Below are 13513 nucleotides of genomic sequence, written 5' to 3' on the forward strand. Positions count from 1 at the left end.
GCAAATTGTCCTGATGACTTCAAGAAGAAAAGTGCCTCTTTTTCAGCAATACTCAAGTTATGTATTAGCAAACCAAAAAAAAATTGATACGCCTTACACACACACATCAATTCTCAAACCTCAGTATCATCAAGTACCTGATGGACCTCCACTGGAATACTGCCTTTACCTTTTGGTACATTATTCAGTCACATGTCTATTTACATAAGTGAAAATAAGCGTAATATTACTCCATATAGAAATCCTCCTTCGATGTATGAGACCTGCAGAGACGTCAATCATTCCCTACAAACCAATTGTAAGCTTTACTGCTCACTCTTACCTACTGACTGATGATGATAGCAGAAATATCTGACTTCTGAACATGTTTAAAATCTCAGAGTTATCTGAAACGAAGACCGTTGCTGCCAGCAGCACATAAATTTCATTCAACTTTACTTTCACTTTATTGAACACCTTGCGAATGCACAATAACTGAATGCAAAAAGCATTTAGTCAGAGCTTTCGCTGATAATGAAGCATTGAGTCAATGATACCATTAAGCATGGTATAAACGTCTTTCGTTAACACTGACAATAAGTTACTCAGATTTTATTTATTTAAACTTTGATATGATACGGTGTAGTAAGGCATATAGAGACCACAGCACCTACAGCTTATACAGCTACACTGCCCGTACCAACCACATTGATTACATTCCTGCTGTGTCCATTGCATATTACACAATTACGGTAAACTGTACCAGCGATGGCATTGTCACTCCCTGTACAGGTGCTAGTATCGCTGAATCAATAATAATAACATAGTTACTGCCTCTACCTCCAGATTAAGTATGTTCTCATGCTGCCTGTACTAAGATGCAGGCAATGTCCACTTGTACAAGATCAGTTTCTATTGCTTAAATGTTTTCATAAACTTTCAAAATCGAACAAATAACTTATGCATAAAATGTAACATGGGGTTACCAAAATCTTCACATTGACTAAACTTTCTAGGGCTTAAATTATAAATAATTAAACATCAGAAAAACTCATGGAAGGCTTTGTGCTTCAGTTGCTGCAGTGGCTCAATAGTAGTGTTGTAAAGCAAATTATTTTTGTTCTGATCTGTAATTAAAGACACAAGTAATTTTATTTCGAAGCCTCTTACCTGATCTGTGCTGTTACTTTCTTCTGTGTCAATGAAAGTCTGCCTCGTTCTCTGCATGTTGCTTTTATTCTTCTGTCTATGGAATTTCCATTACCAGGAATACGTAAGCTTTGCTCCACAGATCAGAGCATGGGTTTCTGCTTCCTGATGTATTCTGACTGTTCATCTGCCTCGGGTATTAAAGATACGCCTACTCCCTGACTCATTACTTCAAAAAGAAAACTAGAAGCGAAGCCTATCAGAATCAGACAAAATAAGAGCCAGCAGTCACTCAGAAGTCAGACAAGATCTGTTTTTTTGATACAAACAACGTAAATCTTTAATGTCCATAAATCTTTGTCAGAACTGTGATTAATTGCGTTCTACGTCTTGAAAATTGGAACAATTAACACTGGCCACTGGCCACCATCATGTGACTTTTGTTTCCCCTTTAAGGAGCATTTTTACACAGTAACGCTCAGCCTGTCTTATGATAGTGGGAAATTCAGTAACCACGTATGTGACGTCTAAGTGATGCTGTATAACCATTGTTAAAATGTTCCGAATGGGTTCATATATGCGCAAACATTTTATTTGTGTCACCTGATCATCATCGATATTTAGAAGGTAATTGGTAAGAAGTGCCTGAGAAAGAATTTAAATCATTTTGAACAGATGGTGCACTGCCCTGTATATCGACCATTGATCATTATGATTGAATGGTTTCCTCCCACAGTCCAAAGATGTGCAGGTTAGGTGGATTGGCCATGCTAAATTGCCTGTAGTGTTGAAGGATGTGTAGATTAGGTGGGTTATAGGGGAATGGGTCTGGGTGGGATGCTCTAAGTGTCGGTGTGGACTTGTTGGGCTGAAGGGACTGTTTCCACACTGTAGGGGTGCTATGAATAGAAAAGTACAGCACAGTACTGGCCCTTCACCCCACGATGTTGTGCCAACCTATTGTCCTACTAAGATCAAACTACCCTGAAAACCCTACATTTTACTATCCTCCATGTGCCTATCCAAGAGTCACTTAAAAATCTCTAAAGTATCGACAATTGTCAGATCACTTTGAGTCATTTCGGAAAATGTCAATGACAAATGTCTCTAAATTATCTTCCATTGTCCTAGAAATCAAAAGTACACAACGGGGAAGGCAATGACTGTGACCACATCAGGTGTGGGTAGGGTGAGTGCCTGGACCTGGGTGGGAAGGGGTGGCAAACTCACTGATGTGAGGCGCTGTAGACCAAGAACATTATACACAGACCCATGCGCTTTGGAGAATACAGAGTTGTGGGCCCCCTAAACCCTGGCCATCCTAATGCATCTGCTCCTTGTGTGATGTACACCTCCCTGGGCCCCAGTCATTGCCGACCACTTCAGTTGCCCAACATTTTTGCCAGGGTGAGGAGTACTGAGGGGGTGCAGGAGGCAGCTTTCTGACACTGTCTGATGTCACAGTCCCGTCTTCCTCAGAAGTTGAGGATTAGCTTCTGGCAGACCGGGTATTTCTGTAATGAGGCTGTGGACAATCCACTGGAACCTGCAAGATACAAGAGACAGAGTGTATGGTGGCCTGTGGTTTGAAGTGGAGTTCAATGGACAACACTAACCATGCAGTTAATGTGAGAGTTGCAGTGGAACGAAGAATGGTATTTACATGGTGCAGGGCTGGATGAACACAGCAGGCCAAGCAGCATCATTTACATGGTTGCTGAGACATGCAGTTGTAGTTTCCCAGCAGAAGCCATCTTGGTCTTCTCCTGCAAGGAACAGGATTCTCTACACAGATGAAGCGAGAAGATTTAGTTCAGCAGCCCTCCACCCATCCAGGGTCTTTTCGGCCTTATTATGGACTGTCTTCTCCTGTGACCAGAGAAATAGAGGGACTGAGTGAGACGAAGGTGGGTGGCATGGCTGTTAGTGCTGGTGCAGCTGGGCAAATGGTGGTAAGGTGTCCCAGGTGAGAGAGTAAGCTGCATAGAGGGCATACAGGGTTAGTGGTGTGGGAGTACGGGCAAATGAGAGCATGTTGCATACAATAGTGAATGGCAGGTCATGAGGCCTGATGGGAGGTGGGTGAAGTAGCAGAGAGAAAGTGGGTGTGAAGTAGTAGAGAGAAGAGATTGTCACTTGCCCTGGCAGAGCAGAGAAGATATAAACTTTCTCAATGCATTGCTGGCTGTTTCTTCATACCATGGGGATTGCACTAATCTGGGTAGTGACCTGGACCCAGTTGCCAGGGTTTGGTGTTGTGACCTCCTCTACTAGGCTTCCAGGAAAACAATGCTTCTCCTCTGCACCGTTCCCATCACCAGGTCCCTGTCACAGAATCACAGTGCCATCTTCCCCTTCTCTGACATCTCCTGACTGAGTATCCATCACTGAGCAGAGCAGTTTCAGAAATGAAAGTCCTTATCTGGAGCACAGTGGTGTGGGCACAAGGGATGTGGTTCTTTCAGCAGATACCTGCTGAGTCCCAGGAACAGCAAGTGGTAAGATGGATCTAGAATTGGCTCTGGGGGACACCATGGGACATTTGTAGCAGTTGTAGTACTGGTGGTTATCAAGGAAAGTTTGGTAAGGTATAGTGAGAAATCATGCTAAGTCTCACAGCAAAAAAATTCTCCAAGTAACTCAATGTGTCTGACAGCCAAAAAACATTTGTCAGATTCATCTTTCTGTTATCTGAAAGAGTGCAGTTGAATAAGTCTTCTTTCTCCACAGATGCTGCCTGATTCTCTGAGGATTCCCAGCGGTTATAGTACTTTGATTTTTAGAACGCTAGCTCTCGAGTTGTTTGTAACTTGCAGTGTCCACGTCTACTGTCCATGCCATTGTCAGCCACACTATTTTAGCACAGGGGCAATATTAGATTCACAATTCCTGCACTTCCTGTTTTATAGTTCTTTTTTAAACCTTATGAAGGTTATCACTTCCACAAAATGTCAGCAATAACCCATCAAGAATTAATCTTTTTGTGTTGATTATTTTCTTTTATACAGAGGTTAGATGTGAATGGTTTCAAAAGAGCAGTGAGAGATTCTGACTGTCAGCCTTAAGCATGTTCTGTTGGTTTGCAAGTCGATCACTAATCTGTAACCAACTGTAATGGTCTAGACATGTTTATTCAACCATGACAACAGCTTTAATACACTGTGCAGTCTGAATTATACTTTTTTTTTCTCAAACATCCAACAGCATTCAATGCTTTGTAAATGTCTGAGAGATTTGTGATACTGCCAGCATTGTTTAGTCACACATCGTAATTGGACATCACCTTTATAATGATGAGTCATTACTGTCTGCAAAAAATAAAGAACAACTACATATGTGTGAAAAACTTAATGACTATCTTTCTGTATGAATAGTCAAAGGTTTAGTCTGAGGACTCATTTGCTTATTTTTTCAGCTATACTTATCTCTTTACTCGGTATACCACAACCTTCACCCTGTGAGGTTTTTACATGTTAGTTGGAGGATTTTCCGAGAAATGTCTTTTAAAAATCCTCTAACAACAATGTTTTACTTACCCTGTCACAGGCTGACCACATCAAAATATTCTCTGTCCTGCACAGGTTACAATCTGTGACATCAGCTCAGGGATTTGAAACCACAGAAAATCATGGACAAATGTTAACGGCTGTAAAGGACATTACTCCACATGATTTTCTGAAGAAGGATCTAGGCCCGAAACATCAGCTTTCCTGCTCCTCTGATGCTGCTTGACCTTTTGTGTTCATCCAGCTCTACACTTTGTTATCTCAGATTTTCCAGCATCTGCAGTTCCTACTATCTCTTACTCCACATGTTCCATGTGCGTATGTGCGTGTGCACATGCGTGCACGTTTGGGGCTCTGTGTAACTGTGTGAGTCGGTGCATGAGTGTGAGATTTTGTGTGGGAAACAGGTTATGAATGTGTGTCGTCAGGTTGAGGTGGTATTGTTCATTATTTGTTTGTATGTGATTGCAGGAATTGTATTTTTCTGGACTTCAGAGGTTATGAGTTTCAGTGTATGCACTGGGGGGTTGTTTGCCCTCGAGGTTGTGGTGGGGTTGTACCTGGCTGGAATGATGGGTGTACGTCAGTGTCCAAGCAGGGCTTGGGGCTATAGAGGTGAACTCTATCCTTGGGTCAGGGGCAGGAACTCTGGGCTCACGTCAGGGGTGACGGGAACTGTTTTGCTGTGCTTGGGTTCAGGGCTGGGGCCATAGGCCCAGGCCACAATGAGCACACCTCTGGGCCCTCGATTTCCCTTCACATGCTCTCAAAGGGTTTCTGTGTTTCAGATTTCCGACTTAATGTTGCCTGTTACACATTCAGTGATTCAATGAAGAATGCAAGAGGGAATTAGTAGCAGCACTAGCGATACCTAAAAGTGAGGTGTCAAACTGGTGAAGCTGCTACACAGGACTACTTGAATTCTGAATGGTGGAAGTGTTAACTGATAGATAGAGCAAAGGGCTAGAGCCCACAACCAAACCTAAGCCCTCCAGTTATGAATGAGGCTGCACAAATAAACAACCCACTGGAGGAGGAGGTTCCACAAATATCCCCAACCTCAATCATGGGGAAGCCCAGATAAAGACAAAACGTAGGTTAGTAGAGCTAAGTGGATGATATATTGTGGTGTCTTCTTGAGGTCCCCAGGCTCACAGATGCCAGTCTTTGGCCAATTCAGTTGACTCTATGTGATGTTTAAAAATTGCTGTTTGTATTGGGCACTGTATTGTTAATTGACCCTGACAACATTCCAGCCATAGCACTGAAGACTTGACCTCCAGAACTAGCTGTACCCCTAGCCCAGCTGTTACAGTAAAGTCACAATGCTGCCACAAAGTAAAAAGTTGCCCATGTATGTCCTGCTGCCCAAAATGCAGGCATATCCAGCCCAGCCAATTACCACCCTACCATGCTACTCTCAATCATTAGCAACGTGATGGCAGGTGTCATCAGTCATGCTGTCATGTGGCATTTGCAAAGGAATAACCTCCTCACTGATGCTCATACCATAAGCACTTGGGTGGAGAAAATCAGAACATCTTAGGATTTCAAAGAGGATGGGCCTGTGATCCTATGTCTCTCCTCATAGTCTTTGTAACACTTTTCTGTTATAACTGTAATGTGTAGTTTGTTGCATGTTAGCAATCAGGTTTGTCTTGTTTAAGACAATAACCTGTTCTCATTAGATTACCTAAAGGTTCTCCCCTAGAAGTATAGAACAAATACGGTCTGCCAGAAAAAGGGTGAGGATGACATTCACCTAACCACATGTTAGCCGTAATAATAAAAACAGCAAGTGCTGAGGATAATCAGAGGATCAAGAAGTATCTGTGGAGAGAGAACGGAATTAGCATTTCAAGCTCCATGTGACATCTTTGGAACTGAAGGGCAGCGGGAGGGGTGGAAAAACAATGTTTTTGTTTTACATGTTGGCAATGGTTGGCATCACATCTTCATGGGACTTTGTGCCAGCGGAGGTCATCTCAAGATTCAAACTAGTTGCACCATTATGACAGGCTGCAGCACCAAATTATAGAGGAACAGCAATGCATGTGTGATTGGCCCTTTAAGAGGATGAAAAAATTGTTGCAATTTTCCAAACAATTTTGCAGAAATGCCAGACTTTGCATTGACCCCAATTTGATGCTTAGTAGATAAGGTGAGGTGGATAACAAGAAGATTGTCCTGGTCACAGACCGGACCCAATGTTCTTCTGTGACAGAGGCTGATTTCAGAATCCTGTGAAATCTCTACTCTTTGGGTTTGCTTGCTAATTGACAAAATTAATTGAAATATTGTGGCTGACTGATTGTAAATTAGCTTTCATTAGTTACAATATGACATTGCTTACACTGAGCTAGATGAGGAACTGGATTTGGCTTCAATTGATCAAATATTTTGTTGGCTTTAAAATGTTTAAAAGGAACCACATGGTCAAAAAAAGCACTTGAGGAAAATTTCAGTGGTGTGAAATGTTTTGAAAAGAAAATATATTTTATGATATATATGTAACATATATAATATATGTCAATGCCTGTTGCATGAGAACTGAAAAATAAACATCTTTAGCAGAAACTTAGAATCTTAAATGTGGTTAGAGCCAAGACAAAATAGTGGAGTATTAGGTCTCCACCTTTTCCTCGCTTTGACTAGACACTGAGATTGAAACGTTTATAATCAGATGGAATGTGGGAAGACAGCGATTTTGACAATCTTATCTTGCTTGATCAGGGAGATGATAAATAGCATACTTTGTCATTGAGCTGTTCAAATAATAGTTCAATTGATTGGGTTGAATCAATTTTTATAGGCTTTAATTTGTAAGAGAAGTACATGGGAAGATTACTGAACATAGAAATTCTAGGGTCTGCATTGGCTCATACAACAGGAGTCAGATCATGACTAGGAAGTAGTCAAGGTGGGGATCATTCTTCTACCCAGGATATAGCAGTAATGATTCTGTGCTTTGAAAGTACTTCTCAGAGATTAGTATGTGCTGAGTCTTATTTATATGAATTAATATGCAATTGTCACCACTTTGATGATCACTTTGAGTCATTTCGGAAAATGTGAACAATGGGTTAAAGGTTAAAGGTTCAATTGATTTTAATGATTCAAATTTCAACACAGTCAAGCTTAATGCTTTCTAAAATATATACACACTGTAGGCACAGATGCAGTTACAGAAGATTCCAAAGTTTAAGGAATTTTGCAAGATAAGACTGTTCAGTTGGATCCTGTATCAGGTCGATCACTCAAGAATCATTGTCTCATCTGCTGCCTGCCAATGTTTTCCACATTTACTATTCACTCATGCCAAAGGTTCACTCTGTCATTGTATTCTGTTCATTAACACTGAAACGAGAACCAGATCACTATCTGATATCAAGGATAGGATGTGGGTTGCCTGCATGACTTCTGTTGATGTTGCCGTGCGCTATAGCAAATGTTACTTTGCAGTGGTACTGATCGTAGAAACATAGAACAATTAGACTGCTCATTTCTCCCTCTGAAAGAGCTTGGTAATTAGACCCAATATGCCTTTAGAATCTTAAATGTGGTTAGAGCCAAGACAAAATAGTGGAGTATTAGGTCTCCACCTTTTCCTCGCTTTGACTAGACACTGAGATTGAAATGTTTATAATCAGATGGAGTGTGCGAAGACAGCGATTTTGACAATCTTATCTTGCTTGATCAGGGAGATGATAAATAGCATACTTTGTAATTGAGCTGTTCAAATAATAGTTCAATAGTTCAATCCCAAAAGGATTACAATTTTAAGAGCCCCTTCATTCAATCTTCCCAATTCATAATGGGTACACGGGTCTTATAGGGAAAGTAAATTGGACCTAATTCTTCCATAACCAAAATATCACTAAATGAGATGATTATAGCCCAATCCAAAATGTTTCCTGATTTGAATTTCAAAAACATGTTGCTTCCAGAAAGGGTTACCAGCTAGCTTGTCAAGGAGTAGACTTTAGCCAATTTTCTACAATTAACATTCCAGCTGTGGCTTCGGCTGAGATTGACTCACTCACTACAAACTAGGAATCAAAACCAGGCCCACGCTTTTCTGATAAAGAACAAAGAGCAGTACAGCACAGGAAAAGGCCCTTTCGCACCCCTCACCCCGCCCAAGACTGCACCAACACATGATGCCCTTCTAAACTAAAGATCTTTTGCCTCTACACAGTCCATATCCCTCTATTGTCTGCCTATTCAAGTATGTGTCAAGATCCCTCTTAAACGTTGCTATTGTATCTACCTCCACTACCTCATCTGGCATCACATTCCAGTCACTTACCACCCTCTGTGTAAAAAACTTGCCTCTCACATCTCCTTTAAACTTACCCCTGGTACCCTAAATCTCTGGCCCCTAGTGCAGGGAATTGACATTTCTACCCTGGGTAAAAGACTCCAACTATCAATGTATCTCATAATTTTGTAAACTTGGATCAAGTCGCCCCTCCTCCTTCAACATTCAAGTGACAAAAAAACAAGTTTATCTAATCTCTTCTCATGGCTAAAACCGTCCAAACCAGGCAACACCCTGGTTAACTGTTTCTGTACCCTTTCCAAAGCCTCCACATTATTCTGGTCGTGTGGCAACCAGAACTGTACACAATATTCCAAACGTGATCTAATTAAAAATCTATACAGCTGCAACATGACTTGCGAAATTTTATATTCAATGCCCAACTGATGAAGACAAGCATGCTATATGCCTTCTTGACCACCTTTTGTATTGCCACTTTTAGGGAGCTGTGGTCCTGTACGCCTAGATCCTTCTATATCTTAATGCCTCTAAGTGTTCTGCCATTTACTGTATTCTTCCCTCCTGTATTAGGTATTCCAAAATGCATCGCCTCAAATTTGTCCAGATTAAACTCCATCTACTATTTCTCTGCCTAAATCTCCAGCCTATCTATATCCTCCCATATCCTCTGGCAATTCACCTCACTATCCACAGCTCCTCCAACCTTTGTGTTGTCTGCAAACTTACTAATCAGACCAGTTACATTCTCCTCCAAATCATTTCTATATATTGCAAACAACACGGGCCACAGCACTGATCCCTGTGGAACACCACTGGGCCACAGATCTCCAGTCGCAAAAACACACTTTCACCACTACTCTTTGTCTTCTATGACCAAGCCAGTTCTGTATCCATCTTAACTGCTCACTGTGAATCCCATGTGATTTCACTTTTTATATCAGCCTGCTGCAAGCGACCTTGTCAAAGGTCTTGCTAAAGTTCAAATAGACAACATCTGCCTTCACCAATCATGTTTATTACTTCCTTAAAAAAATTCAATCAAGTTCGTTAGATATGACCTTCCCTGCACAAAGCCATGCTGTCTATTGTCAAAAGGTCCCTATTTCTAAGAATCTTCTCCAATAATTTCCCTGCGACTGAGGTAAGGCTCACCAGCCTGTACTTTTCCAGATTATCCCTGTTTCCCTTCTTAAACAAAGGAACAACCTTGGCTATTCTCCAATAATCTTTCCTGTGACTGAAAAGAATACAAAGATTTTGTACAAGGCCCTGCCAATTTCCTTAGCTGCCTCCCTCAGTATTCTGGGATAAATCCTATCAGGTCCTGGGAACTTGTTTACCCTAATGTCTTTTAAAACACCAAACACCCCTCTTTTTTCATATTAAAATGCCCCAGAATATTAACATATCCATCCCAAGACTTATCATCCACCATCTCCTTTGTGAATACAAATGCAAAAAAATTGTGAAAAACCTCACTGACATCCTTTGGCTCCATGCATAAATTCCCTCTTTTGTTCTTAGTGGACTTATCCTTTCCCTAGCTACACCCTTGCTCCTTATATATTTATAAAACACTTTGTGATTTCCTTAACCCTGTTTGCCAAAGACAATTCATTGCCCCTTTTAGACCTCCTAATTTCTTGTTTGAGTTCTTTCCTTCTATCTTTGTATTCCACTGTGTTCAATAACCTCCACCTGTCTCTTCTTCCTTTCAGTCTTACTGGCCTTAGTCTCTGACTCCTCCTCAGTCATTTTATTTGCTGACTTACTGCTCTGGTTCCCGCCCCCTGCCACACTAATTTAAACCCTTCCGACTGATACTAGCAAATCTCCCTGCCCAGGATATTGGTGCCTGCCAGTTTAGGTCCTTCTTGTACAGTTCCCACCTGCTATGAAAAATATCCCAATGATCCACATACCTGAAGCCCTCCCTCCTATACCAGCTCTTTAGCGACATATTTAATTGTACTATCTTCCAGCCTGACTGGCACGTGGTACATGAAGTAATACCGGGATTACAACCTTAGAGGTCCTGCTTTTCAACTTCTTATCTAACTTCCTAAACTCCCTTTGTAGGACCTCATCTTCTTTCTGCCTATGTTATTGGTACCAATACCAATGGTCACAACTTCTGGTTGCTCACCCGCCCCCTTATTTTGTTCAATATCACATTGGGAGGTGCATTTTTGAGCTGAGACAATCAACTCATTTGTGTAACGTATAATTTTGTCAAGTGCTTTGATAGGCTTTTTTGGAGCAATTTCCCAAAACGAATTGACACATTAACATGACACATACTTGGGAAAGGCCTACATGGTCAATACTGTTTAGTTACTCAGGGTCGCTTCAGCTAATTATGATGAATTACATAAAATAACATCAGATTTCTGACTAGAACAAGATTATTTCAGGGTTATGTTCAACAGATGACCTCTCACAATTTACTTCACCCATCACCTTATCTTTCTATTCCATTCCTTTTCATTCGAGCTTTCCCTAAAATAAAGCTATACTATAAAGCACCTGAGTAATTCCATGGTTCCTGATCAAAGACATTTCCTCTAAAGTCAGTATTTGATTTAATAGTAATGGCCCTTGGTTTTGGACTTTCCATAACTGGAATTGAGTTTCCAGTATTATTATTTGATTATATTCAGTTTTTGTTTTAGAATTAGGAAGTATGGTTTTTGATTAACACTGAGTAATTTGTTGTGCGTTATGGAGTTTTCTATGAGTTGGTAGTTGGTTGCTGGACATATATAAAAGGTCACTGTAACAAGGGTTACAACACTGGTATTCCCCGTGATCCCCTAAAATTTCATCTTTGAAATTTTCTGTGCCTGCTTTTTTGTTAGGGAAATTTTACTATTTATCAACTGAAAATGTCAGTGCTAAATCTCTGAGGAAGGGAATGTCTTCCCAACATTTTTTCAGTGCAGAGATGGTAGGAACTGCAGATGCTGGAGAATCTGAGATAACAAGGTGTAGAGCTGGATGAACACAGCAGGCCAAGCAGCATCATAGGAGCAGGAAGGCTGTCGTTTCGGGCCTAGACCCTTCATCAGAAGGTACCTATAGCACCCAGCAATTAAGCACCCACAGATCATGTATGGCACTCCTAGCTGTTCTGTTCCCGTTTTGGCCTTTTGCAAAAACTTTCCAATTAAACGCACTTCCCTATTTTCTCCCTATTGCCCCACATTTATTTTCAAATATTTAGCCAGTTACTTTTTGAAAATGACTATTGAATTGCAATTTTGGTCTCCTTGTCTAAGGGAGGATGCTCTTGCTCTCGAGGAAGTGCAGAGAAGGTTTACCAGGCTGATTCTGGGAATGACAGGTCTGACATATGAGGAGAGATTGGCTAGGTTGGGATTGTTTTCGCTAGAGTTCGTTTCTTCCCCCAAAGAGTGGTGAGCCTGTGGAATTCATTACCACAGGAAGTAGTTGATGCCAAAACATTGAATGTTTTCAAGAGATGACTAGATATAGCACTTGGGGAGAATGGGATCAAAGGTTATGGGGAGAAAGCAGGATTAGGCTACTGAGTTGGACGATCAGCCATAATTGTGATGAATGGTGGAGCAGGCTCAAAGGGCCGAATGGCCTCTTCCTGCTCCTATCTTCTATGTTTCTATGTTTACGTCACCTTTCCAGGCTACACATTCCAGTTATACCAATGAATATTTGAAGGGGAAAAATATTGCAGTGTTCTGAGAAAAGAGCAGAGAAATAGGGCTAATTGGATCATTCCTTCTCTGTATTGTCACAGACGTAATGGCCTTCTCCAGTGTTCTTTGATAATACTTCCACTTGAGAAGCATCTTGAGAAATGAGTTTGAAGACACTACGTTGATTTCAAATTTTATTTTCTGTTTTTCTTTGTATTTGCTATTTTTCCATTATTTATATATCCTTTTGCAGTTTTGAATCCAATTCTACTCTCTTCCTGCTTTCAGCCTTTGTCCTTCATTTTCAGATGATATAGATCTTTCCAAGCCATACAATCTTTGAATCAGTATGGCATAGGTGGAGGCCTCTGTATAGGCCAATTCAGTTAGTTCCAACCACCAACTTGGTTGCAGTGAGTTCCATATCATTACAACTTGCCGCATTAAAAAGCTCTTCCTAATAATTTCCTGCATCTCTTGCAGAATGCCTTAAATCAATGACCCCTAGTCGTCAAGCCATCAATATATAGGAACAATTTTTCCACGACTTAGTTATTTAAACCTGTCATAATCTTGCACACCTCTATCAAATCTCCAAATCTCAAATCTCCTGTTTGAGGGTTGCCCATTTTAGCCTATGGTGAGCACCAGCATCCCCTCTAGTTTTCCTTCCAGCTGTGTGGGCCTCTGAGGCTTGTGTGCAGCAGTGACTCCCAGATTTCCAGCAAGATGGCAGCACAGTAAGACACTCCTGCCAGAGCTACTCTGCTCCTCCTGCTCTTTTTTTTCCTTTTTCATTGTTTTCTCACTTTTTCCCACCCCTTAGCCCTGGAGGCAAATCCTGGAGCAGCAAGAGGCATGGGGAGTGAGTCCCGGAGCAGTGCATGGGTAGCAAGCCCCGGAGTAGCGTGGGCAGCAAATCC

At 41.2% G+C, this 13513-nt stretch overlaps 1 protein-coding gene across 3 annotated transcripts in view; it reads right to left on the bottom strand.

Moving 5' to 3' along the window:
- Positions 1-4909, bottom strand: part of gpr34l (G protein-coupled receptor 34 like) — a 56567-nt gene extending 51658 nt beyond the window's left edge. Inside the window, exons 1-3 of one of the 3 annotated variants that reach the window (XM_048605146.1) lie at positions 4665-4874; positions 2792-2997; positions 1150-2674 (exon numbers count right to left, since the gene is read on the bottom strand). In XM_048605146.1, coding sequence (XP_048461103.1) covers positions 1150-1206 — 57 coding nt within the window. In that variant the 5' untranslated portion in view covers positions 1207-2674; positions 2792-2997; positions 4665-4874. Of the gene's footprint in view, positions 1-1149; positions 2675-2791; positions 2998-4664 lie in introns of all 3 variants that reach the window. The other 2 variants (XM_048605145.1, XM_020533296.2) reach the window with 2 other exon arrangements.
- Positions 4910-13513: the final 8604 nt, after the last annotated feature.

The sequence above is a fragment of the Rhincodon typus genome, chromosome 14 (genome assembly GCF_021869965.1).
Source record: "Rhincodon typus isolate 14 chromosome 14, sRhiTyp1.1, whole genome shotgun sequence".
Taxonomy (NCBI): Eukaryota; Metazoa; Chordata; class Chondrichthyes; order Orectolobiformes; family Rhincodontidae; genus Rhincodon; species Rhincodon typus.